The sequence below is a fragment of the Ambystoma mexicanum genome, chromosome 7p, assembly GCF_040938575.1.
Source record: "Ambystoma mexicanum isolate Mex_15411 chromosome 7p, UKY_AmexF1_1, whole genome shotgun sequence".
NCBI lineage: Eukaryota > Metazoa > Chordata > Amphibia > Caudata > Ambystomatidae > Ambystoma > Ambystoma mexicanum.
In genome coordinates this window covers 229,765,078-229,792,186 of record NC_090939.1, presented here as the reverse complement: position 1 = coordinate 229,792,186, position 27,109 = coordinate 229,765,078, and the positions used below count along the sequence as shown (strand labels likewise).

The window sequence follows — 27,109 nt, the reverse complement described above, 5'->3', positions numbered from 1 at the left end:
CAAGCCTGCTAATGCATGGTGGCATCAAACACAAACCTCATTTGTACAAAAAGCAGTGCTTTCTAATTCTTTAATAAAGGAAAGTTGGGTATGCATGCCACTTCTTTGCCCTTTATGCTCCTACTAGCTGTACAAAAGACCAGCATATGACCCTTTTCTCTAGGACACAAACATGGTTCATTTATTTTGCTCATTAATACATATGTCAGCTGGGCAAAGTATCTGAAGATGACAGGGTTATAACAATGACACTGCTATTATAAGTAAGGACATTGACCGAAAAATAATGTCAACAAACTATGTTGGTCCAATAGCAGAGTGAGCTAACCGCTTGCTCTGATATCTGTGCGCAGCCTGGTGTGACAGGTTCGAATCCCGGCAGGGCCAACTCACCCTTTCATCCTTCTGAGGTCGATAAATTGTGTACCACTCTGTGGGATAATGTCTTCTGTTATTTGAGCGCTCTGAGACCTATGGGTGTGTAGTGCTAGATGAGAAATACCTCATTGTATATAAGCAAGCTGGAACCACAGCAGGCTCAGTGGCCAACATACTTGCACAGTCCAGGACTCTGTCCTGGCTGTACTGCTACTGAGCTCTCGTTCCTTCAGCACCTTCTTCTAGACCTCCACATCATGGCTCAAAGCAACTGGCGAGCAACAATTTAGGGTGCAGTGAGCAACATATTGCTCCCGAGCTACACGTTGGGAATCAGTGCTCTAAATTTACATCTGTGGATCGGCCAAAGCCTTTGGTATGGATCCTTCCTCAATCGGCCACTTTGCCTTTGCCCTAGGGACTAGGCAGAATTTTTTTCCAGGGGGGCTCCTGTCGACTGTCTCAGGTCATGCATGATTCACCTTTCTCAACGGGGTCCCTCAGCAGTCCTCTGGCTTGTAGTGGGAAGATTCGAAAATCCAATGGTGCTGGCCAACCATCCGAACCATTACCATATATTTGGGTGGGCTGGAAATCCCCAGCCTTAAGAGGAACAGACAGGCTATGTAATCCCACACCCATTAACGGAAGAGTCAAGGTAATTGACAAAGGCCTGTTTTATTGGTAGTCTGCATAAAACAGGGACAGCAATAAGCACCACAACTCCCCACGCTCGTAAAGCTTTTTATATCAAACAGCTTATAAATAAAAAATGTCATCATTGACGTTGCATTTACAAATACCTTTGGGAAGGTGGGATTGGTTAAGGGAATTGTCTACACATGTGATATATAGGGGTCAGTGTTTTCATTGGATAAATTGGTGGCCCCACCTCAGACCACCCCTAAATTGATAAGGTAAGAAAGACATTGTAATAACAATGTATTGGCTCCTAGAACAGTTGCTAGATGGCATTGCTGCAGAGTGATGATTGGTTGGCATTGGCTTCACCAACCTGGAAGACTTTGGCAGCTCATCAGCATATGAGCAAAAATAGTAGGGAGAGCGACATCAAGGAGCTGGTTTTCTGTTGAATAAGACACCATCACTGATTTCCTAGGCCACAAGCCCGGATGTCTAGCTTTGAACTTGGCCTTGTCCGACATCTGTTCCGACAACTTTTGGGGAGTTGAGGCAGGTTCATATCTGTGTCTGGCGCTAATGAATGGACACTATTCTTTAGTTGCGAGTCACGTGTGAGGAGGCCACATTTTGAATTTTGCTGCTCAGCTTTCATCATGAATTCAGCTCCTATTAATTAGGGTGCTGTTACTCTCCTCTGCCTCTAGAGACTTGGCTGAGCTACTCCTAATGCACTTTTAGGCTTTTTTTTTCAAATTTATTTTTATTGGTGAATCAGCATAGTTGCAGCTTACCGTTTCGTGCATTTATACATTGATTCACTATGGTCATTTTTGAAACATTTTCACCCACCCTCAACATCAATTTCAAACTGAACCCCGTCCCCAGGCTTTCATGGCACAGGATCACCACTTTGGCGGTCAACTTGGGTCAAATGTTCAAACCATACCAATTGCACCTTGTGGGCCTCAATATCCATTTCAGTGTCTGTCCCACTGTCTTCCCCCACCTCCCTTTTCCCTCCGTTTGTTAGGGGGAGGGCCCCTTTTACTCCAACCCTGTACTGTACTCTTCTCCGCCTGTGTGTCCCCCTGCTTCTTCGGCTTGGGGTCTCTCCGGGTCGTATTTTGCCAGGAATGGAGCCCACTCTATGGACCTTGTTGTGGTCTGGTCATGCAGTTGCCTAGTAAGTTCTTCCATCCTGTATAGGTCCAATGCTTTTAGGGCCCACTCTCTCCGTCGGGAGCCCCTCTCTCTTCCATACTCCTGCCAGGCACGCTCTGGCTGCCCGGAGAACGTAGTGCGGCATGTGCTGGAGTTTTCTCTATTCCCCCTCCATAGTTTCCATACCAAACAGCACTAGTAGCGGTCCATGGTTCTATTGATCGCCTCCAGTTCCTCTATCCACCCCAGGACCTCCCTCCAAAACTGTTGCACTTTTCCACACTCCCACCACATGTGCCAGTAGTTGGCCAGTTGTCCACATTTCCGTCAACAATGGGGGAGCTGCTTGCGGAAACATTTTCGCTATCCTCGTTCGGTCCCACTGCCACCTAAATAAGAGTTTCAGCACATGCAGTTTATATTGGCACACCACTGATGTACGATGGGCGTTCACACATAGGGACTTCCACTGGTCCAGCTCCATCTCCATCTCCATCCCCGTGTCTCGGTCCCATTTCCTTTTGTATGCACTAATGTCTTCCCCCTTTGCCTCTACGCTTGGTACAATCTGGATACACACCCCGGGTCCCACACTCCGTGTCTAATAGTCTTTCTGTTCGTGTTGGCTCTTTGTAGTTCCACCTTCCATTCTTCCGACATTAACACTCCCTTGAGCTGTATGTATTTAAAGATAGATATGCTCCCCACTCCCAGTGCCTCTTCCAGGTCAGTCACTTCCACAAATGTATCCTTCTTTAGGACCTGTCCTACCCGTTCTAGTCCCGCTTCAAACCAGTCCTGGAATCTTCCATGGTCTGGTATTCAGTCTCATATCGCAGGGGGGGGGCATGTCGTTACCCCCGTCATCTCCCTTCTGACCCGCCATAGCCGCCTGAGGGGGCCCAAGATTCTATGCAAGTGTACACTGGTAGGCGCCGCTGATGCCGGTGCCCCCAGCCATTCGGCCAGGGTAACTGGTCGGAAAGAGTAATTTTCTATCCCCACTCATTGCTTATCCCCTTCCACACGTAGGTGGGGTGTAAGGACTCTGAACTGGGCCGCTCTGTAATTCTGCATTTCCGGTAGTCCCACCCCTCCTTTCTCTTTGGGCTGCACCAACAGCTTATAGGCTACCCTCTGTTTTCCCCCTTGCCAGAGGAATCGCAATATTCACCTTTTTATTTCAACAAAGTGGGCGTCTGGGAGTTCCATCGGGAGGGTCTGATACAAATATAGTATTCTGGGAAGGAACGTCATTTTGATGGCGTTAAACCTCCCGAGCCACAAGACTTTGCTGTAGGGTTTCTCCCATACCCTATGCCTTCAACTCAGCTCTCTTGGATAGCAGCTCCTCTCTAATCCCCTCTGTGTCCCCTTCTGCAGTGTGCATTCTCTCTTCCCCCTCAGTATCTCTTCTCTGAGTTTCTTCTCCCTCAGTCCTCTGTCTCTTCTTCCTCGCCCCTCTCTAATCAGACCTCTCCAGGTGGCTTTGCCTGCATCCCAGACTGCCTCAGTGCTCACTTCCCCAGTATCGTTCAGTTAGAAATAGTCTGTATTATCTTTGGCTAGCTGATCAGCGAAGATGGGGAACCTCCAGAGCAATTTGTTGCAGCGCCATATGCCCCGGGTCTATAAAGACCTGTCACATCCAGGGTCATAATAACCATATCATGGTCCGTCCACCCCACTGGTCTGATGCTGCTAGCCATCACCCTCGAGGCCTGTTCCTTGTTTATAAGCCGGTAATCCATTTTGGAGTATGTCTTGTGTGTGACTGAGTAAAAGGTGTGGGTGCTGATTTCTCCACACAACCATCACACCTCGCCTCCATCGCCCTGCCCAGGTGCCCCAACCTTTCTGCCCCTTCACCTTCTTTCCCCTCCCAGGTTTCATTTTCCCATGAATTCGGGTCTCCTCCCACTATGTACATGTCTGCCTTGAATGCCTCCCTTAAGAAGCCCTCTGGGCCCTGGTTAGGGGCGTATATTGCTGCCAGTAATATTCGGTTGTATACAAATTGTTCGAACTACAATTGTTCGAATTACAATTGACATTTGCACAATTGACCGAATTTTTAAGGTCAATTTTGTGTGTGTGTATGTATATGTATATATATATGTCAATTGTGCAACATTCTTCCATCTAACATGCCCGTTGCCACACAGTCTTGGAGCTTGCAATGTCTGTGTAGGCTTATGCCAACTCCGGCCCTTTAAAACGTTCCCTGAAGCCCAGTACACCTGTCCAATGCCTCCCCTTTTAGCATTCGTTCCTACCCCTGGTGTAGGCGTTTTACTTCTATAAAGAGAATGTCCAGTGAAACCTTTCCGAATTTGGATCTTTTGGTGGGGGAGTTCAGACCCTGCTCCATCCCATCCTTCAATTAATTGGAGTCTGCACTCATTGTGTTCAGTATATACTGCCCTGGTGCCAACCCCCTTGATAAACTTACAACAGAACTGTTTAATTGTTAGGATCCCCAACTTGGTGTGTATAGGATTAGTCTCAGACGCCCCCTCCCTCACCAGGGGCTACTTTTGAGCAATGGTATTTGCTCCCCTCCAGCTATCGGATAGTAACGTTCTTGGCATCTGCCCAGTGTCTTTTACCATAGCGTTACTCGCATAAAGATTAGTCCGCGAGATCTCGTTCTGATTGCTGCTCCTGCACGTTGGGCTCTTTCCGGGAAGAGGGCCAAGTGACCCTCATGTATTTCCCCCAGTCTGCCCTCTTCTTCGTTGCGGGCCCGGAGCCGGTCTTGTTTGCTCTCTGCTTGTGGACGGGCCTGAGGGGTCTCTCGGCTGGGCTTCGGCATCTGCTGTGAGCTGTCTCAGAGCCTGCTCCGCTTCTTCTGCTGATGTCAGTCGGTTTTCCAGTTTCTCCACCTCAAACTGCAGGAGAATGGATACCCCCATCTATAGCGAATTCTCTTCTCCCACAGCCATGTTGAGAGGTCTGCAGCTTTTTCGTTGTGCTAGTGTGAGATTGGAGAGATCCTGGTATATTGTGACTTTGGAACCCTTGAATGTCACTTTGCGCTGTTGCTTCGCTCTGTTCAAGACCTCCATCCTGTCTCTGTAGCTCAGGAATCTAGCCACTACGGATCGGAGGCCGTTCCCATATGGCCTACCTCCTCTGTGCACTCTTTCCAGTTGTACTATCTTGCCTCCTTCTGCTTCGAAAAGTTGGTGTATCAGAGCTGTGACTTTCTCTTCCACCTGTCTTGGGGTTTCTCTGTCCGATTCCTACAGACCCAGTATCCTTATGTTGTTCCTTCTCTCTCTGTTTTCCAGATCAGCCATTTTGAGCATTATCTCCTCCTTCCTGAGCTCTAGCTCTGTCATCCCTGCGCCCAATTTCATTTCTATCATGTCTGCGTACAGCTGGTTGTGCTCGAGCCCTTCCACTTTTTCTTCGACCAGTGTCATCCTGCCCGTTGGGTCTGCAAGCGTCGCCTGAATGTCCCTTCTGAGGGCCCTAATCTCTGCCAGTCAGTGACCTGTGTCCTCTTTCGTCGAGAATTTGGACATATCCATTCTTGTCGCCATCTCTGCCACTCGAGATGTATTAGCCTCAGCTCCTTTTTTTCGGAGTTTCCCTGTCCTCCTGCTCTTAGTGTCGGTATCTCTCGGCTTAGTGATGTTCTCGCTTCATGCCTCATGCGGTCCAGCTTCCACCAGACATGCGTTCCAGCCCTCTCTCCTGCGTCCTATTTACGCTCCACTCTTGGGCATCTGGGGTCCTGTTAGTACTTTTCGTTTCTCAACCTTCTTTGGTGTTTTGGTGTCCTTGTGCGTCTCTCCTGTGATGACGTGCCCCTGTCTGGAGCCTTCTGTACTTGCTGTTCGCTGCCCTTTCTTTATTAACTTTCTGCAGGAGGCTACCGGGTCGTGGCTATTATGGGATCCTTCCCATGGAACCCTTCCTGGCGCTGCTCGGGTATTGCTTTTTTCTGCTGTGATGACCCTTGCTCTTACAGGTCTTGTGAGCGCTGCAGCACAGTTCTTCTGTAGTGTTATCCAAACCTCCCTTTTCTGCTGTAACCTCGGAAGGGAGCCGCGTAGCCACTATCTGGCCTGCACAGACAGGTCTGTGTTTCAGCTAATTAAGCAAAACAAATCTCTCTGCACCTTCAATGCTTCTCATTCACTGTGCTGTCCATGTTATCCAATATAGCCACTCGTTACCATTGCATTTGTGCCTTTAGCAAGCTTTACATGTCTTCTTGTGCGTCTTGCGTTTGAGTATACATTGATCATATGTTTCTAGTGTCTATTGGTGCAAGTTACATTCTTGTCTAAATGCGCATTTGACAGTGTCCCTGTATCTCCATGGTGACTGCATATATGCTTCATTTCTAGTGTGTCTGTGTGTCAGTTCAGCAGTGTTGTCACTTGATCTCGTCATCTTTACGAACACCAAATCTAGTTCATCTTGAGTTTGCAAATTCATCTCTTCCATGATAGTTCCAGGATAAGGTTGGTAGGGTTGTCTTGCTGAGTAGCGCCTCTCGTGCTTGCAGTATTTAGGTGGTGAAGGGGCTGCCACCATAAACGTACTCCTCTCGTTTCTACGGTATGGTGGTGGGGGAGGGTCAGAGGTTATGGACGATGTATTCATCTGTCTCTAAACAATCTCTCTGAGTTTACCTCAGATTAGGGTAACGGTATTCTATCTAAATAATAAAATTCATAATTTCTTCTCCTTTTTAATATTCCAACATCTGATATGTATATCTAAAGTTTAGTCAATGTTATTTAGTTCTTAAGCCATCTGAACATTGTGAAACAAAATTCTAAAATCAAGTTATTTTGCCTAACACTAATACGTTTTTTTTGTTTTCTTTCCTGTCCTGTCTCTTTATTTTCTCTTGCCAATATGAGTAATATTGATTTCTTATGAATCAAAAATGGTTTGAAATTGTAATTTTTGAAAAAATCCTAAATCGATTGATAGTTAAGTAACGGCCTTAAAGAAACTCACCAATTTGCGTAAGAAATGAGGACCCTAATATGAGTGAAAGATGTGTAGGCCATAGTTTGGAGTAGTGTCAATCATTTAGCGTCCCACTGGTCATTGTTTAGAATTGCACAAATGTGTATAACTTGATTACAGATGTATCTGGTGAATTATAGGACCTAAAGGTTTGATGGTAGTTAAGTTCTACATAGAAGTGGAAACGTCGTCAAAATTGTTTTTCCTAAATAAGGTACAAGTCGTTTTTTGAAATGTACACTTCGTAAGAAGGGATGATTTGATTAAAAATTCAAATTTGTGCATACGGTGTGTTCAGTTATTGCTACGGGTGAGTAAACATACCTGTTTTGGCTCCCCCCATCTCCATAGGGTTGTATGGGTGTAACATCCTAGCTCTGTTTCTCCCTTGCCTAGCCCTGAGCAGTGGTGTTCTGGTCTGGTATCCTCCCTTGGGTCTCCCCTAAAGTGGTAGGCTTTGGAGAGGGTCTGTGAAGACTTTCCTCTCAATTTCATTAACTTTTGTAACACTTACAACTACTTTGTTGGCTCAAGGCAACACTTATGCAAATTCCTAAAACGGACTCCTTGCCTCCTGAAAAGACTGTTATTGGGGCCTGTGACTCTAGGGCACTAGCCCCTTCTTTCCTAGCTAGGGAAGGAGTTTTTAAGGTTAGTTATTTATAAGGGTCTATGTGGTGTTTGCAAACATTTTCTACACCAATTAGTTCTCAAAGTATTGATTACATAGTAATATTTCTTTATTCACTTGCTTTGCTACACTTAAAGTATTTTGAGATGTATATTTAACTATAATTAAAAATAGTGTTCTCTCAGCAGAGGCCACAAAGGGGAATGTGTATATAATAGTGTACCTGTCATTTTTCATTGATACGTTTATGGCCTAAATAATAACCGGCGGAAATGATTTTGGTGCGTGAAGGAGCATGGGTTCTCCAGCATGGGGTCTGGCATGGATTCACATGCTCATGAATATTCCCTGTCGTCAGGCTGGGAATTCTCAGTAAAGAGAAAATCAGTTTGTTTCATTTCTGAACTCTTTCTCCTAACAACCAATCACTGAACTCTGGGTCATACTGCCCTTCGCCAATAACTGCCCTCTACCTACGCCCCTCCTATGGCAGCCATCAAGTGTTGGGAGTCCTTGTGCTTAGCTCTCAAGCTTTTACTGCATTTTTTGCTTTTTGGAAGAGTTTTACTCTATTTTTCAGCCAATCGAGCACCCGTGCTCCATCGATCAACCTTCTGATTAACGGGGACCCATTTTTCGGATTCTTCAGCGCCCCTCAAGAGCAAATTTTATTGAGTTTCTACATGGAGGCTTCCAGAAGATTCTGCAAGTCCTACACTGCGTGGATCATGGCGGACAAGGAGGAGGATTCACCCTCTCTTTTCAAGCTTTGTACTGACTGTGGTCTGTGCAATGTTTATATGAACGATAAACATTCCCAGTGCTTTTACTGCCTGTATCCGACGCACAAGGAGGAAGATTGTGCATTTTGCAGCGAAATCACAACTTGCACGATGAAGGATCAGTGTAGGCGGGTGAAGGAATGGCTACGATAGCACAGTGAGTAGAGCGCTCACTTTGACATCGGTGCAGAGCTTGCTGACGCAGGTTTGAATCCCGGCAGGGCCAAACTCAGCCTTTCATCCTTCCGAGGTCGAAAAATGAGCACCACACACCGTGGGTAATAGGCAGCGCTCAGATACCTGAGGGTTTGTAGCGCTATATAAATGCTAAATTATTATTCTCCAGCATTGGATCTTTCATGGATTCACATGCTTTGAATATTCCCCGTCGTCAGGCTGGGAATCCCCGGTACATTATATAGACCCTTTCCCGTAGGAAAACTTTTTCGACGCTTATGCGTCCTATCCACCTCGTTTTGTATCATGCGTGCCCGTGCCGTCAGGACGTCATGATATAAATACAGGCCCCGCCCCCGCGCTCCCTCAGATTTCAACCGTCTTTCAAAGCAGTGGGATCTTCGTGTTACTACTAGTGATAACTAGATTGTTTTTTTGTCTGTTTCGCGTAAGCGAAGTTCAAATCTGGAGAATTATGTCTGGAAAGGCGTTATTTCGCCCATGTGCAACCTGTGGCCTCAAAAAGGTTTATGAAGGAGACGGCCACATGGACTGTATCTACTGTCTCCACCCGCACCACACGGCGGATACATGTGAGATATGCCAGGGTTTCTCCCAAAAAACCCTTAAGGACCGTAAAAGAAGGCTGGTCGACTGGCTTAATGACGGAGCGGGTGCCTACCCGGCTTCGGAAGTTGGCTCCACGGCCTCCAGGAGCAAGTCGGAGCCTCCATCGAAGAAGGTGCGGCCAGCAGAAATTCGCCCTGAGGACAAGCATAAGGGGAAACATGCTGGATCCTCCTCATCTCATAAAAAGCCCTCCTCCTCCTCATCATCTAAGACGGAGAGGCTGGCGCTGTCTAAATCCTCCTCAGGGGACCGTCCCAGGTCTTCCGTGAGTCGAGAAGCTTCAGCCGGGAAGTCGGCATCAAAATCGACAACGAAGTCTAAAGGCTCGACGACGACGACTTCCTCGTCGACCTCGGTGTCATTGACGATGCCTATTACCGTTCAAGCAGCAGCGGTTGGGATTCCTTCGTCGACGGAAACTCAGTCTATGGCTTGGCTGCCTGAGGTCTATGACCCGATCCCCCCTGAGGTCTTACTGCAGCCAGACACGGCCTGCTCGGCGGAAGGGGAAGGTGACATGGTTCTGCAGCCATTGGATTTAGGCTTACGGCCTTCCACGTCGACGACGACGGCGACGAGTGCGAGCGGGGGTATGGTACCTATATCATCCACGTTGCTGAACCCCCAGACAGTTTTGTCTCTGGATGTGCTTAATACTCTTCAGAAGCTACTACAGCGGCTGGATACCCAGTTCCCTCAACCTGGGACGTCATCGTCACTTCTGTCTGTACCTTCCGTCGACGAGCAAACTTGTACGGCTCGCTCGTCGACGAATCACCCATCGGCTCCCCAGGCGGTAAAAGATCGTCCTCGAGCTCAGGAGGAGGGTGAGTTGTCGGAGTCCGACTCTATACATGATGACTCTGGGTCAGACATCTCCCTGTCACCGTCGAGGGACCCGACATGGAATTCGGATGTAGAATTGGAGTCTACGAGGAGCCAGACACAGCCATCTCCCCCTGATGATGTGGGAGCCTTCCATGCAATGATGGGGAAAGCGTGTTCCGAATTCGGCTTGATTCCTGAGGAGCAGAGGAAAGACTGTTTCCTTTTTGACCATATGGGTCAAAGGAGAAAATCGGTATTTGCCATCCCAATCCTTGACCACGTGTGGCAAGAAGGTCTCAAAACGATGCGCCATCCGTTCTCGGAACCAGCCATAAAGGGACGGATCGAGAAAAAGTTTAAAGCTCCGGAGTCCACTCCAAAATGTCTAACATCACAGCCTTTGTCTGACTCGGTGGTGTCGGCGGCAGCAGCTAGGAAGGCCAGGGTCCAGCAAAAATGTTCAACGCCACCGGAAAGCGAGGCTAGGAGGCAGGACGCATTTGGAAAGAAGGTGCTCTCGGTCGGAGCGACGACAGTAAGAGCAGCCAATTCCTTAGCGATCGTGTCACGATATGATAGGGAAATGTGGCACAAATTAGCCCCTATCCTAGAACACCTGCCAGACGAACACCGAAAAGCAGCTATGTTACTGGTGCGGGACGGCGAGGAGGCCTCGAACCACGCTATTAATATCGCAGTGGACCTAGCAGAGTCTGGTTTCAAACAAATCAACCATGGAGTAGTGCTTCGTCGACAAGCGTGGCTCAAATGTACTACTTTCCGTCCTGAAGTACAGTACAAAGTCCTGGACATGCCATGCGAAGGGGAGCACCTGTTTGGCGAAAAGGTTGATGAAGCGCTGAAAGGGATGAAAGAAGACACGGATACTGCTAGGTCCCTCGGCGCCCTTCAAACGGGTAGAAATTTTCGCTCTTTTCGCCCTTTCAGAGGTGCTTCTGGAAACTCCCGCTTTGGAGCCTCGAGGGACCGTGGATTTAACAGGCCCTCGTACTCTTCACAAGGGTTCAGACGAGCGTCCCAGTCGGCACGTGGAAGCAGGGACTATCAAGCCTCCAGGCGGCGAGGCTCAGGTCCGTCGTCAACAAAGAACAAGCAAACCAGCAACCAATGACGGCCTTCGGAACGTCCTGGGGGGTCGAGTCTCTCATCACTTCGACCGATGGAAATGCATCACCAAAGATCGATGGGTCCTAGACACGATTCGCATGGGTCATGCGCTGCAATTCAAAGACAAGCCTCCGCGTCTTCCTCCTTTATTCTCGACACAGCCCCACCTCCAAATCCTACGACAAGAGGCGGAGCTTATGTTGCGAAAAGGGGCGGTAGAGAGAGTTCCTGTGGCACAGGAAGGCCAAGGAGTTTATTCCAGGTTCTTTGTTGTCAAAAAGCCAAACGGCAAATGGAGGCCCATTCTCGACCTGAGGGTACTCAACAAGTGGCTAAAGAGCCAAAAATTCAAAATGCTAAAACTCCAAGAGGTTATCAGATCGGTGCAACCCATGGACTATCTCTCTTCACTAGACCTTCAGGATGCTTATTTTCACATCCCAATACGCCCACGACACAGGAGATATTTAAGATTCGTCGTCGGGAGAAAGCATTTTCAGTTCAAGGTCCTCCCGTTCGGGCTCAAGTCCTCCCCCAGGACGTTCACCAAGTGCTTGGCCCCTATAGCGGCCCATTTAAGGAAGGATGGTCATCATGTCTATCCATATCTAGACGACTGGCTAATCAGAGGGTCATCCAAGGAACAAACACGAGACAGTCTACGAGCCACAATGTCCATCTTACAGGAACTGGGCTTCGCAATAAACTTCAACAAGTCCTCAGTAGAGCCTTCGAGGACCTTGGTCTTTCTAGGAGCGGAGTTTCATACGCACACAAGCCTGGTGAAACCATCCAGCGAAAGAATTCAGAAACTTCAAAACAAGGCGTCGGAATGGAGCGGCGGTACCAGAGTCTCTGTGCGCAAGTACATGTCCCTGCTAGGGACCATGTCGTCCTGCATTCCGTTAATAAACAACTGCCGTCTGTTTATGAGGCCTTGCCAGGAATTTCTAGCGGACCGTTGGGCACAGAGCAGAGGTCGCTGGTCCGACAGACTGGTCGTCGACGAACAACTAGTTCAAGCACTCGGCTGGTGGAAAGTGTCTACTCACCTAACGAGAGGGATGCCTCTACTGGAACCAGAGTTCCAAAAGACGGTGGTGACGGATGCATCGCTGAGCGGATGGGGAGCTCATCTGGATATGTTACAGGTACAAGGCCAGTGGTCTTTGCAGGAGTCCTCCCTGCATATCAACCTGCTAGAACTGAGAGCAGTGCGATGGGCTCTGAAGTCTTTTCTTCCGCAACTGAGGGACTCGGTGGTGCGTGTCATGACGGACAACACCACTACGATGTTCTACTTGAGGAAACAAGGAGGGACACGTTCCAGGTCCCTATCGACAGAGGCACAGAAAATCTGGCATTGGGCCCTTCAACACAACATACAAATCTTAGCATTTCACCTACCAGGAGTGAAAAACGTGGAAGCCGATGCCCTCAGCAGAGAAATGAACGAAGTTCACGAATGGGTGCTGAACGACCAACAACTTCAACAAGTATTCAAGGAATGGGGACACCCTTCCATAGACCTGTTTGCAACGAAGAACAACAAGAAATGCCATCAGTACGCAAGCAGATGGCCTCAGCAGGGCTCACTGGGGGATGCGTTCTCATTCCCATGGACGAACAAATTCCTGTACGCATTTCCTCCTTTTCCCCTTGTCAGGAGGACGTTGCAATGGATCCTCAGGTACCCATGTCGGGTAATTCTGGTGGCCCCATACTGGGCCAGACAAGTGTGGTTTTCAGACCTACTACACTTAGCGGCGGCGGAACCGATGAGATTCCAGAAGACCCCCGACCTTCTGTCTCGACAGGAGGGTGTCGTTTGGCATCACGACCCGGACAGCCTCAAGTTGACGGCCTGGCTCCTGACTTCGCCGAATTTGGTCGGCTAACGATTCCGGAGGACTGTCGACGTATCCTGCAAGCGGCAAGAGCACCTTCCACAAACGCCTCATACGCGTACAAATGGAAAAGGTTCTGTCAATGGTGTGAGGATCAACCAGGTTTGGCCCCGCAATCGATTAGGCCGGAACAGCTCCTTCCATACTTGCTGTTATTAGCTCAAATGGGCCTGTCGGTGTCGTCAATAAAAGTACACCTAGCAGCCATTTCCAGGTTTACTCGTCGACGGCACTCGGCACCATTGTTCAGCGACCGCCTGATTAAGCACTTCCTTAAAGGCCTCTTTCGGAGTTTCCCTCCAGAGAAGAAATTTCCACCGGAGTGGAGCCTCAATCTGATCTTAACGTCTCTTATGAAACCTCCGTTTGAGCCAATGTCATCATCGTCTCTGAAGTTTCTGTCGTGGAAATTGGCCTTCCTGGTGGCCATCACTTCAGCCCGACGTATCTCAGAAGTTCAGGCTCTAATGGTGGACCCACCATACTTACGATTTTTCAAGACCAAGGTAGTCCTAGCCACTAACCCACAGTTCATACCAAAAGCTCCTTCGGTGTTTCATAAACACTCTTCTATCGTGTTGCCTACGTTTTTTCCGGAGCCATGCTCGGGAGCGGAGCGCATGCTACACACATTGGATGTAAAAAGGGCTCTCAAGTTTTATCTTCATCGTACGCAACCGTTCAGAGAAACGAGACAGCTGTTTGTGGCCTATGGGTTGGGTGCTAGAGGAAAAGCCATTTCAAAGCAAGGACTTTCAAGATGGGTGTCATCTACCATCTCGTACTGCCATTCCAAGGCAGGGAAGCCTCTTCTACGACGGCCAAGAGCTCATTCAACTAGAGCAGCGGCATCGTCGACGGCACTGTGGGCCGGAGTCCCTCTAGGGGACATCTGCATGGCGGCTACCTGGGCGACTACACACACCTTTACCCGCCATTACTGCCTGTCGCAGCAACATGCCGAAGACACCCGGATGGGACAGGCGGTGCTTCGACACCTATTCCAGTAAGGTAAGCCCCGGCTGCGGGGTGGCATCCTGTGGAATTTATGACTGTATGTGGTCAGTTTTTTCCCTATGTAAACTATTACTGATGTATACATAATCTTAGGGAACGGCCTTTTGCGAAGAATGTATAGGGGTTTGCATGCACACCTCCTCTTGGGGGTAGTACTGCTATGTAATCTATTCAAAGCATGTGAATCCATGAAAGATCCAATGCTGGAGAAGGGAATAGTTTCTTACCTGTAACTCCATTTCTCCAGCATTGGTATCTTTCATGGATTCACATGCGCCCACCTGCCTCCCCTGATCATGCAAACCGGTTTCCCCACTACTTTGGGGGCCGAAATCTGAGGGAGCGCGGGGGCGGGGCCTGTATTTATATCATGACGTCCTGACGGCACGGGCACGCATGATACAAAACGAGGTGGATAGGACGCATAAGCGTCGAAAAAGTTTTCCTACGGGAAAGGGTCTATATAATGTACCGGGGATTCCCAGCCTGACGACGGGGAATATTCAAAGCATGTGAATCCATGAAAGATACCAATGCTGGAGAAATGGAGTTACAGGTAAGAAACTATTCCCTTACAGACCAAGTCCGCTGCACTGGGTGGGGTCCCAAGAGCATGCCTCTCCCGGATCCGGGAATGCTGAGCTGGCGTCCTTTGAGAGCGACCCTCCCACGGGGGTCCAACAAAAGGCTAAGCACTGTGAGTCCACTGCCACTGGGAGCGCCGTTGCCACGGGCGCCTTAGCGGCCAGGGCGTGTCGGACGTCTCCAGCGACTTCAGTCACCAATCTACGCTCTGGATCTTTGTCTGAGAGGAAGTCGGACCATCCGGGCAAACTCAAGGTGGCCCCAGAGACGGCCAAGGAGAAGTCCAAAGCCAGCCTGCCCTTGCCGGAGAAGACTAAGGGGGACAAGGCTCCGACCCTCCCCCTAAGGAGAAGGCCAAGGAAGACAAGGGACCGGTCCTGACCGTGAAGGCCCAGGTACACCCGACGAAGGCTCTGGTGGTGGCATCCCTTTCGAAGGCTGCAGAGGCAGACCCGCAATTGTAACGCTTACCTGGACTCCTCGTGGGCGTAATGCCTTCTCAGCCTGTGGACCTGGTGCTTGACACTCTTTGGATTCTCTTTCTGTTTAAACACCAATAACAATAATAGAAACTCTATAACATCTGTTGACTAAGATACTACTGCATGAGATGTGTACTCTTTTAATCGCTCCCTTCTCACCTGTGTTTATTTTTTGTGGAGCTCTCCATCCTGCTTTTATACAGGGGCGCATTGAGATGAAGAAACAATGGTAACTTTGGTAGCTGAAGTATTCTATAGTCTCTTGTCACAAATGTCTTTACTTTTTTAAGAATGAGTCTTGGGGTAAGTAGCAGGTGAAAAATATACAAAGTTATTTATTTATCTTTTGAATTGTGTTCCGCTAGTCTAGAAAGTAAGAGTTGGTATTACTGTATTATTCCTTAAACTGAATAAGTGTACCAGTGTATTACGAATAGGGTTTTAATCTAGGGTTTTAATCGGTTATAGGTCAAAGGATCGACTGCAAAGGGTCGAATGACAAAAGGTTTGAGTCAATAGTCTCAAACAAAAGGTTTGAATTTTTTTTATATATATTTTTGTTTTTTTGTGGGGGTCCCCCCCTCCAACCCCTTTTTTTGTGGTAAAAAACACTTTTTTTTACCTACACGGAAACCCAAAAATAAATATATAAATAAAAAAAATGTGAACCTTTGGTTTTCGACCCTATTGACTCTCACCTTTTACATTCGAGCCTTTTGTAATCGATCCTCGATGACTGGACACCTCCTTTTTTTTTTTTTTTTTTTGAAATAGATTTTTATTGATTTTTCAACACAAACAACGATACAAACCAAACAGCAGTGCAATAAACAATATTCCAATAAACATTTAACCATTAGTGCGCACTACTCCCCTGATCCCTCCCCCCTCGCGAGCCATTTTCCATGTCTTGTTCCGCTTCTGTTGCACATGAGCGAGCATCGTCATCATCTGGATCTCCCGAAACCCCTGTCCCGAATATGCAGGATATCAATGTCTTCCATGCCATCAAAGAGCCCAGTTCCTCCTCCCAAGACATACAACTCGCCTCTTGCCACACCGCTGTCTCAGCCTCCGCCCATTTCTGTAGGTCATTCCACCACACCTCAACCCGTGGCTTGCTACATTTTTTCCAGCCCATGGCTATTCGTCGTTTGGCCAGCACATACGCTAAGTCTTTCAGTTTGCTTACATGTTTCTGCTGCCGAGGTCTGGGAAACCCACCCAGAAGGCATGCCCAGGCGGTGTCTATGGCAAACGTGACCCCTCTCTCTCTCAGCTTGCGCGCCGCCTCCCTCCAGAACCCCTCAATCACTGGGCACGCCCAAAACATATGCGTCATGTCCGCATTTTCTTCGCCGCATTTGGGGCACGCCTGTCTGCCTGCATTCCGAAATTTGGATATCCTCAGAGGGGTCATGTACGCTCTGTGCGTGACGTACAGTTGTATTTGCTGCAGTCTGGCATTTCGAGACACTTTCCTGTGGTACCCCAAAGCCCGTTCCCACATCCCATCTCCCATTTCGATCCCCACCTCACTCTCCCATTCCAATCGTAGGCATGTCAGTTCCTTCCCAACTTTCGACATCACCATCTCATACAGCCTAGAAATTTCATGTCCCCCTTCCGTTGTATCATATATCCCCGCCATCGTAACCTCCGATTCGTCTGCCATGATATTCTCAGGCCACAGTTCCCGAATTTTCTTCCCCAATCTGTGGTATGTAACATATTGGCCTTCGTGCAATCCAATCTCCTCACTAAGTTCCACAAACCCCTTAATAGCACCCTCCTGCCACACATCGCCCAATGTCACCAACCCCACCGATTCCCAGTAGGTCCTAATAATCTCCCTCAGCTGTCCATCCACCCCCGCCAGGGCAACCAGTGGAATTTGCGGAGAACACGGAAGTGGGTCACCCATCATTGTACATGCCCGTCTCCACACCTTCCACCCCAGCTTCACCATCGCCGGGTACCTTCTCGTGACAGCCTCGGGCAACCAAATGACCTCCTTTAAGAAAAATGGGGCACAATCTTGCCCGAATAGTCTGAGTTCTGGGGTCTCTTCGTCGGACAGCCATTTAGACACAAACTGTAGTTGGCTCGCTATGTAATACGCCTCAAAGTTTAGGAGTTTGACTCCCCCCTTTTCATGAAAGTTCTGTAACTTCCAGAGCGCTACTCTGTTACGAGTACCATGCCACAGAAACTCTCTGCAAACCCCATTTATTTTAGTGAAAAAACCCTTAGGGATCATGTATGGGATATTGCTAAAGTAATGTAGCAGCCTAGGCAGAACTACCATCTTGATCATCGCCCCACGCCCCATCATCGCTAGGGGCAACTTCTGCCAAAAGCTCATACATGCGCGTATCTTCTCAACAGCCATCTCTGTGTTGCGCTTGTATTCTTCCTCCACCGTGTGGTAGATATCTATTCCCAGGTAACGGAATGTATTGACTGACCAGGGCACCTGGAGCACCGGCAGCCGCTCCGTGGGAACACCCCTATAGCAGCCCAACGGGAAAATGTACGATTTCTGGGGGTTGACCGCTATGCCCGACAACCTCGCATATCTCCCCATCACGTCCAGGATATATTGTAAATTCTCCTCCGGATGACTCAAGTACAATAACAAGTCATCCGCATACAGGGATATCAGATGGTTTTCTCCCCCCACCTCAATGCCCACGATATCATACTGCTGCCGCAAGTACAGTGCCAGAGGCTCCAGGGCCAAGATATACAACATCGGGGACCAAGGACAACCCTGTCTAGTGCCTCTACTAAGCTGCCATCTCTCGGATATAATCATGCCCGTCCGAACTCTAGCCAGCGGAGCGCTGTACAGCAGCTCCGCCCATCTAATATATCCTGGTCCCAGTCCGTATTCTCTCAAGGCCGCCAGCAGCCACTTCCAATTAACCGAGTCAAAGGCTTTAACAGCGTCCAACGACACTATCGCCATTTCCCCATCACTGTTAGATCCCATTTCAATCACCCGGTGGAGTAGTCTATGGTTTTGGGCAATGTTTCTCCCCGGGACATATCCCGTTTGGTCCGGGTGTACCAGTTTGCCTATCACCCTCCGCAGTCTGTTGGCCAGGACAGCCGTTAGTATTTTGCTGTCCTGATTCAGCATAGATATTGGTCTGTACGACCCACAACTATGCCCGGGTTTATTAGGCTTAGGGAGCGGTATAATAATCGCTTCCCTGAGCGATTCCGGCAACCTCCCCTTCTCGAACGCCTCATTAAGCATATCAAGCATCGGGGGGAGTACTTCTGCTCCAAAAGTTTTATAGAATTCACTGGGCAGGCCGTCCGTTCCTGGGGTCTTGCTAGTGGGTAGCTGCCGGACGACCTCCTCCAACTCCCCTAGTGTTATTGGGGCATCTAGTTCCTCTCTCTCCTCCGTGCTTATCCTGGGCAGCCCGATATCTTGCAGGGTCTCCAACATTTCCTCCCGGTCGCCGCCACCCGGATCCCCATACAATGCTTTATAGTAATTTACGAATTCCTCATTGACACCCTCCTGGGTATCTATCTGCTCCCCATCCTCTCTAATTATTGTCCTAATCGGGGGCCTCGGGGTTTCTCTTTTATATAACCATGCCAAAAGACGACCCGTTTTATCTCCTCCCGCATGTTGCCGTTCAATATACTTTTTGTAATTTAGATTACAGAGCCTCCCCCAATGTTCTGTACACTGCTGCTGCAGTTTAAGCACCAGTTCGTTATCTATATGCTCGCTCTTCAGCACCTTTTCCAGCTCTCTCTCCGCCTTCTGTAAATCGACCAGGGCCCCATTCTGCAAACCTTTCGATTTAGCAATCGCCACCCCTCGTACCACAACCTTAAAGGCCTCCCACAGAGTTCCCGCCGAGTCAACGCTGCCAGTGTTGGTATCGAAATAGCTAACTATTTCCTCCCGCATGTCTTCCCTAAAAGCCTGGTCTTTAAGCGCCTCTGCGCGCAGGCGCCACGTTGGGATCCGCGCTCTGGGGCGGCCATATTGCCATCCCACCACCATAGGCGAGTGGTCCGAGAGGACCCTCGCTCTATATTCCGCACTAGACACATCCCCCAAGACGTCCGACGTGGCAAAAATATAGTCTAGCCTAGTGTGCAACCGCTGCGGGCCGAGTAATGCGAGTACTGTCTCTCATTGGGGTGCTTGGTCCTCCACACGTCATCGAGCTCAAAGTCCCGCAGCAGCGTCCGCAGCACCCGGGCTGCCGGGGCGGGCCTAATCACCTTATCGTCGGATCTGTCCATCCCCGGGTCCAACACACAGTTAAAATCCCCTCCCCAGAACACCGCACTCCCCACACACCAACTCAAGTTGGTACTCATGGTCCGGAAGTACTCTGCTGTGCCCTGGTTCGGGGCATAAGTGTTCACTACACACATCTCTCTGTTCTCGACTACCCCTCTCACCATAGCCAGACGCCCCTCAGTATCCACACGTTCCTGCTGCAGTTGAAACGGGACATGCGGCGCCACCCAGATCAGCACGCCTCTAGCATAAGCTGAGTACGCGGATCCTACCACCGTTCCACCCCACTTTTTCTTCACCAGCTCTAATTTGTCTCGGGTCAAATGCGTCTCTTGCAGTAATGCAACGTCTATCTTTTGTCGCCTCAAGTACAACATAACTTTGTTCCGTTTAAGATAGCTATTGAGGCCCCTGACGTTCCATGTCAACAATTTTAGCTCCCCCATGATGTACTGATATCTTGCACTCTCCCCCCCGACCATCCCTGCTCGTTCATGCTATCCAGAAGTCTCATCCAAAATCTTCCCTCAGGGCTCGCGATCCCATTCAAACCTCCCAACACTATGTACACCCCAACTGCCCCCACACCCCCCATTCCCCCTGCCCATCCCCTCCCCCCCAACTCCCTCCCCAACTGTTGCCCAGCTCCATCCCGGGAACTCAGGCCCCCCCACATCTAGTTCCGGCTGTTACACACAGAGCCCAGTAGGGTAAAGTCGCCCTAGCGGCCACTTAACTAAGAAATACTAAACGGGGGTGAATGGACCAGCCCCGAAAGGCTCCCATGTACGACAACAATTACAGTGCAAACAGTGCATTTAACATCCAGTTCCAGGCCTGACCTCCCCAGGCCATAGCAATAACTATAGTCAAGTCCCATAGTCTCCGGCAACACCCTCTCTCGTCGTAGAGCACTTATCTCTCATTGCCACCTTCATCCGCCCGGACCTCCGACTCCTGGGGGCTGCCCTGCATGTCCAGCCAACCCATGGCTTCCTCCGGTGACTCAAAAAACAGGGATCTATTATTGTGGATCACCTTTAATTTGGCCGGGTAGAGGAGCATATATTTCTTCCCTGCCTCTCTCAATCTTCTCTTGACCGCCCCGAAGTTCATCCGACTCCTTTGCACCATCATGGTGTAGTCTGGGTAGGCCGTTATAGTGGCCTCCCCCCTTTTGATGGTTCCTCCTTTACGAAAATGCTCTAAAATCCTTTCCCGGTCACGGTAGTTAAGGATTTTGGCTATCATTGGCCTGGGCGGACCGCCCGGTGGAGGCCTCCTAGCCAATGCTCTATGTGCTCGCTCCACCGCAAAACCCTGCGACAGCGCACCCCTGGTGATCTCTTGGAGCAACATATTTTCAATGAAGTCCGTGGGGTTATGACCCTCCAATCCTTCCGGGATGCCCACAACACGGATATTGTTCCTTCGGGCGCGCCCCTCCGCTTCTTCGGCCCTGTTCTCCAAGTTGCGTACTTTCTGTTCCAAAATATGCAGGTCGGCCTTGTGTGAGGCACAATCTGCCGTGTTGGCGCTGCCCTCCTTTTCCAGACTCTCTGCGCGCTCCGATAGGGCCTTCACATCCTGTCGAAGTAGGTTCACCTCCTCCCGAACTTCTCCGACTTTGAGGTCGAGCGCTGTTTTCAGGTCCGCCACCACCATTTCAAGCTTGGCCTCCCAAGCGCTTTTCAAGTCCGCTTTCAGTTCAGCGAGAGCAGCTAGCACGTCCTGATTTGGGCTAGCCGCGGCCATGGGTGGCTTCTCCTTGGTCCGAGCACTCTCTGGGCCCGTCGGTGTCTTGGTAAACTCATCCAATGTGGGCTGTTTTGCTCTCTGTCTGACGGCCTTATTCGCCATTCCACAGCCGCTGTAAGCCGTGGGCCCGTACACGCGACCCCGTCATAGGATCAGCCACTATCCGAGTGTCCCCCAAAGGTCAGTTGCACCAGTCAGCTCAGTCAGCTCAGGCGGGTCCTAGTGCCGACCGTCGCCGACCGTTTCCCAGGCCCGCGTTAGGTCATCAGTGCCCACAGAGACGCGCTGACGCTCTCCCAAAGGCTTATCTGTATCTCCACGGCCTGCACCGCCACGTCGCCGCCGATCACCGCGAGGGTGTTCCTTTCAACGCGTTTGTGTCCCCTCCATTGTCCGGTGTGGCCGCCATTTTCACTCCGTCCGGTCCGCGACTCCAGGAACTTCGATGGCATTTATCTACCGTTGCCGGGCTTGTGGAGGTTTCAGCTCTTCCATAGTTGTGCAGCTCACATTCATGGACAGGTACTCTCGTTTCTGGCCTGCGGGAGTTAGTGCCAATGCACTATTGCACAGGATGGATGTAGGATCTCCGGGAGCTCTCCCAAGAGCGCGTCCTCTCACATGGCTTCCAAGCCACGCCCCCTGGACACCTCTTTAATCACCTTCAGTAGCATACTGCCATTCTAAATGAGTAACTTTAGGTTTTGCTTACCTTGAACTGCTTACTGCCTTTCCATAGCCTTATAATTATTGCTTACCATTGAATTGTGTTCCACTATTCTAAAAGTAATATGGGTGTAACTATTCCTGAAAGAAAAATAAGTTGCATATGGTGTACGGTTTCCTTGTAACAATGTTGGTAGAACTTTTATTCCTGAAACTGAATAAGCAACATAGTTACCAAAAGGGTCTACTTCCGTGGAATTACATGCAACCATTCTAAAAGTCTACTAATGTGGTTTTACTCCCCTGGAATAGCATACTGCCATTCTAAATATGTAAACTAGGGTTTATGCGTACTGCTATTCTAAATAAGGTTTGTACTTTGGTTTACATACAATAAGTATTGTGTTGGTTTTTTTTAGTTGTATTTATTAGTACTTACCTTTCTAAAGAATTCTCTTTACCTATGTGCATATATAAAATAAACCATTATTTTCACCATGCATCAGTGTTTCTTGGGACCATGTGTATGCTACACGTTTTTGTACCCATATGCAGCCCTCTCTCTGTCCTAAGATAAGCCTGGATGCTCTGTCATTGCTACCAAATATAATCTCAGATGGTACAGCATTATACTAAGAGTTGGAGTTTCTGTATTGCCCAATGTTTAGTTTTATAAAGTCCCTTTGGGTGGACTTTAGAAAAGCTGCTCTTACAGTGCCATCTTATCAAGAACTATTCAATTGTACACGTAGATGATATAACCTGCTCAGAGTTGCTTTAAAAAAGCATGAGTGGTTGAATTTCCCTCTTGACATTGGAGGTGAGAAAAGTGGACAAGTAAGACGAGTAAGAAATATTGCTCATGCGGAGACTGTAAATATATGTAAGAAATATAAGTACAATAGTTGATCTGGCACAGTATGCTCTGTTTCTTAATAAAAATGAATGTTCAGCATATATTGACATGTTAATAAGCGGTATGACAAAATATGGAACATAATGTACAAATATTTAACATCACTGCAAAGCCAGATGGCAACAAACATTTAAGGACAATTACCTTTTTTTTTTTTTTTTTTTTTTTTAGGTCTTTGCAGTTGGGTATGCTTTCAGAATGTATAAATGTCATCTAATATCACATGCAAGCATGTTGACTGGTGATATTAATATGATTACTTTGATTTTGTTCTTTAGGGACAAGCATGGAAAACCAGAATTTGATTTCAATAAAGATAAATATGACATCCGAATACCTGATGATTTAGATGACTCATCTGGGAAAAGTGGATATAAAAAGCAAGACAGATTAGACCAGATTCCACCGGAAAGTGACTACTCTTTGCGTGTATGTATTATGTATGTTACCTATGTACATGCATGTAATCAAGTCTGCCTATTGTGACAAAAGCTTTGTGTGTGTTTTAGTTTCACATGCTTTGCATAGTCCCCAATCGGTGGGCTGGCCTGAAGTATTAGATTTTTCCTTCTAAACGTGGGTGCTGAACAGGGGGGACTATGAATGGGTTCCAAATAGTGTATATGATACTCACAGGGCTGCAGGTCGACAAACTACTTAGATTTATTTCCGCCATTGGTTTCAGTCACTGACTGGAAGAGTGAAAGAGAGAACACATGACTTATTAAGGGTGACTGTGACAGGGTCAGGTTGTGTAGAAGATACATGTAATGTTACTGATAATGAAATCTAGGCTGTTGTCATTATCTCAGATGCATGGAAAATACGTTATCATGTAATTGCTGGTCCCCTTGGATTGGTGGACATATGATCTGCAACAGATGTCTTCTGTGGATTCACGAAGATAGCTAGTATGAAGTTTGTTTAATGTGTAGACCCACGCACAAGCACAGGGCAGCCTGCGTGTGGAGTCCAGTAAATCAGAGACTCCTGTGCAGACATGATAAACCAAGGTGAGTGGACTAGACACCCAAAATGTCAGAGCCCGAAGTTCATTTCTGTGAGACCTAGGCCCTCATTACGACCCTGGCGGAATCCGCGGTGCTAAATGCACCGCGGAGCATGGCGGAAAGCCGCCGATAGCGCCATGGGGGTTGGCGGATTTACCACCCCATGCCGACCTTGGCGGAGCGGTAAATCCCCAATCCCCATTTTACCCTTCCCCATTCCCATTCTTGCCCCATAGGGTATAATGGGAGTGGGGAAGGAGTTAATTACGCCGCCGTAAAGTACGGCGGCGTAATTAACAACGAGGTCCCTTAGCGCCATGGTTTTCTCCGCCCGGTAAAACCAGGCGGAGAAAACCTCCATGGCGCTAAGGGAACTCGTAGTACGGCGGACGGGTCCGCCGCGATTAGCGCTGGCGGAAACCCACTCCGCCAGGGTCCTAATGAGGGCCCTAGTCTTTTATGACTCCAAAAGGGACGGGTAGCACCAAGTCAGTGAAATGTTCATGTCCCTTGCAAGATGCTGCGCACATTGCTCCACTAAAGTCTTATGCCTTAATGCAGTTGTATTCAAACTTTTTTTTATGCCAAGCTCGCCTTGAGTAAAAATATGGGGAAACTGTCTAGTGCCTAAAACGATCAGTACTGAGAGAGTTATATCGTTCATTGTGAATTCTTGTATGGTTACAATTGTACACATCACATTACAGTAAAGTCCTTATATCCTTATATCTTTTATATAATGGCTTTTTGGTTACTTTTACAATGTGCCGAAGACAAGCTGGTGGCAGATGTAATATTTTTACAGTTTTTATGTTTTACCTGTGCATTTATGCATTTACCGCGAAAGGCTACTAAAGGTGGCTAGTGTTGGGGTAGATGTTCACTTTTATGTGAAATCGCCTACCCATGTGAGATCCCTGGCACTTTCTGCTGGATTTATGGATTTTTGTCAGTTCTCCTGAGTGAGTGGGAACCTTTTTCCCAACTCACTCATTCTTTTTACTGTCCATGGGAATCTTTTCATACCTATAAAGTCATGCTTTCCTCCAGGTTTTATGGCATCTGTAATTTCCCTTTGCAGCACACGGCACTCTGCGGTGTTGCTGGGAGCCCATTGGGCTTTCTTTTTATTTTCCTTGAGAGCACTCATGTACCCAAGGGCAGGGGAATATTGTGTATCCTACCTATCTTTTGTGAGATCTGCACTCGGCACACTCCACCATATGTGGAGTGCTGAGAGGTTACACAGTATCCTCTTTTGCACTGCTCCTGTGACCTTTTGGTTTCAGTGACAAGCTAGAATGACTGGCTGGCCGCAGCGTTTTTATCCTACCAAATTTTTGTGCAATTAATACACCCGGGCTGTACCCACAGACACAGTAATGCACGTATGGGTCGTCATGGACCCAAAACGGTGACAATCTTCTTATTTGCCAGTTCGCAATGGCTTGTTCTTTCTTGGTCCTTCTGCCGTGCGGGGTGGGTGAGGCCTTTTTTTGTACTTTTGTCTTTGGCGGGTTGCCATGCAGAAGCATGCAGAGGCTCGAGTGTGTCTGTGAGGACAGGAAAGCATGGGGCTGGGGTAATCCCAAAACTCCCCATGTCTTTGTCTTCTGCTGTGCCTGCCTGGAATTAGTTCAAACTGGGAGGCTGGCTGTCCTGAAAAGACAGCCACCCCCACAGTATGGGTTTGCCTGTGTTCTGAATGGCTGGGTTCCTGCATAGAAGGCGAGGATCCTGAGGCTGAACGAGAGCTGACCACTGGAACTGAAGAATCGACGAGGAAGAAGAGAAGACTTCTGCATGCACTTCCAGATGACCAAAGATGCCTTCTGTGTAACCGCTACTGTCAGAACCCCTTCTTCCGAGCATGAGGGGAGCCCTGAAGAGGACAACACCCTCCCTTTGACTGGTAGTCCCAGTCACTCTTAAGACAACCTGCATTTCGAGCCATCCCATGACATGCTGTGACCTTTACCAGCTGCAGTGTATCGTCTTCCGAAGAACGAAGCCTCCTAAAACTTTGGTGGACTCCTTCTGGACCTTCAGAAGCAAGATTCCATTCCTTGAAGTCCCCTCACCAGAATTCTGGGCTAAGAAAGCAAGACAAATTCCCTTGGGGGTAACTGTTCTTCTCTGGTGCTTGAGAAAAAGCGCCAAAGGAACAGTGCTGCGAAGAATCTTGCTAGACATCCCTCCACTCGACTTCTGGTGCGAGATCCACTGAAGTGTCCCTTTCGTTTCCACGACAAAGAATCCGGTAAACGGGTCTGCTGCTGCATCAATGGGTGTGCTGCTGCATCTGTTTTCACACCAAAGGTACAGTAAGATTCAAGGTACAACTTACCTGGACTTGATTGTTGCTCCTGCGTTACTGGATTGCTGATTCATGTGGGAGTTCACCCCTTCATAATCGCCCAGGCCTAACACTTGCACGCCCTCAGGGAGCCTTCTCCGAAGTCTCAACCATTTTCCCCACAAAAACTGTTAATTACTTGCTACTGAAGATTTCTACCTGAGCCATACATCTGAGGCAGTACATAAATCCACTCTTAGTGTAAGGCTGTACCACCTGAGAAAATCTGATAGCGTAGACAGAGCACCCAGGGTTATCTCAGGAGGGAGAGAGGGCTGTAGCTTGGTACAAAGACATTGTAGCATACATATGGTCCAAAGAAACAATATGTATTGTAAAAATAAAGGGGTTATTTAAATACAAGTAAACCAAGATAATTCTTGTGTAAGTACTATCACATCATATAAACACAATCATAAAAACCAACTAATACTATGTTATAACCTTATTTAGAGGAGCAAGAAGCAAGTCAAGGTGGGTCAAACCTAAGGTTATACATTCAGGATAGTAATATACTATTCTTGGGGACAAGACTCGGCTAGATATTTTTTAATACAATCAGTATTTCAAGGGTAGTAGACCCTGTCAGTCATGCAGTGACTGTTATGAAACCGCATAATAGACCAACCCTGTTACAAGTATACTCCTTGAAACATTACTTTTTAGATCTCGGTTCAGAGCCAGTAAATCAACTCGTATACTTTCTGGAGCAGCCTCAGGCTACTCAATGATAAGTATAATCACTCAATAACTATTTTATATTGCGCTAAGCAAA

General features: G+C 48.3%; 1 protein-coding gene across 3 annotated transcripts in view; it reads left to right on the top strand.

Annotated features, from left to right (window-relative positions):
- MORC3 (MORC family CW-type zinc finger 3) overlaps positions 1-27,109 on the top strand; it is a 918,269-nt gene that overhangs the window by 374,847 nt on the left and 516,313 nt on the right. For all 3 annotated transcript variants that reach the window (XM_069636114.1, XM_069636116.1, XM_069636115.1), the window contains one exon: positions 23,247-23,397. In XM_069636114.1, coding sequence (XP_069492215.1) covers positions 23,247-23,397 — 151 coding nt within the window. The remainder of the gene's footprint in view (positions 1-23,246; positions 23,398-27,109) is intronic.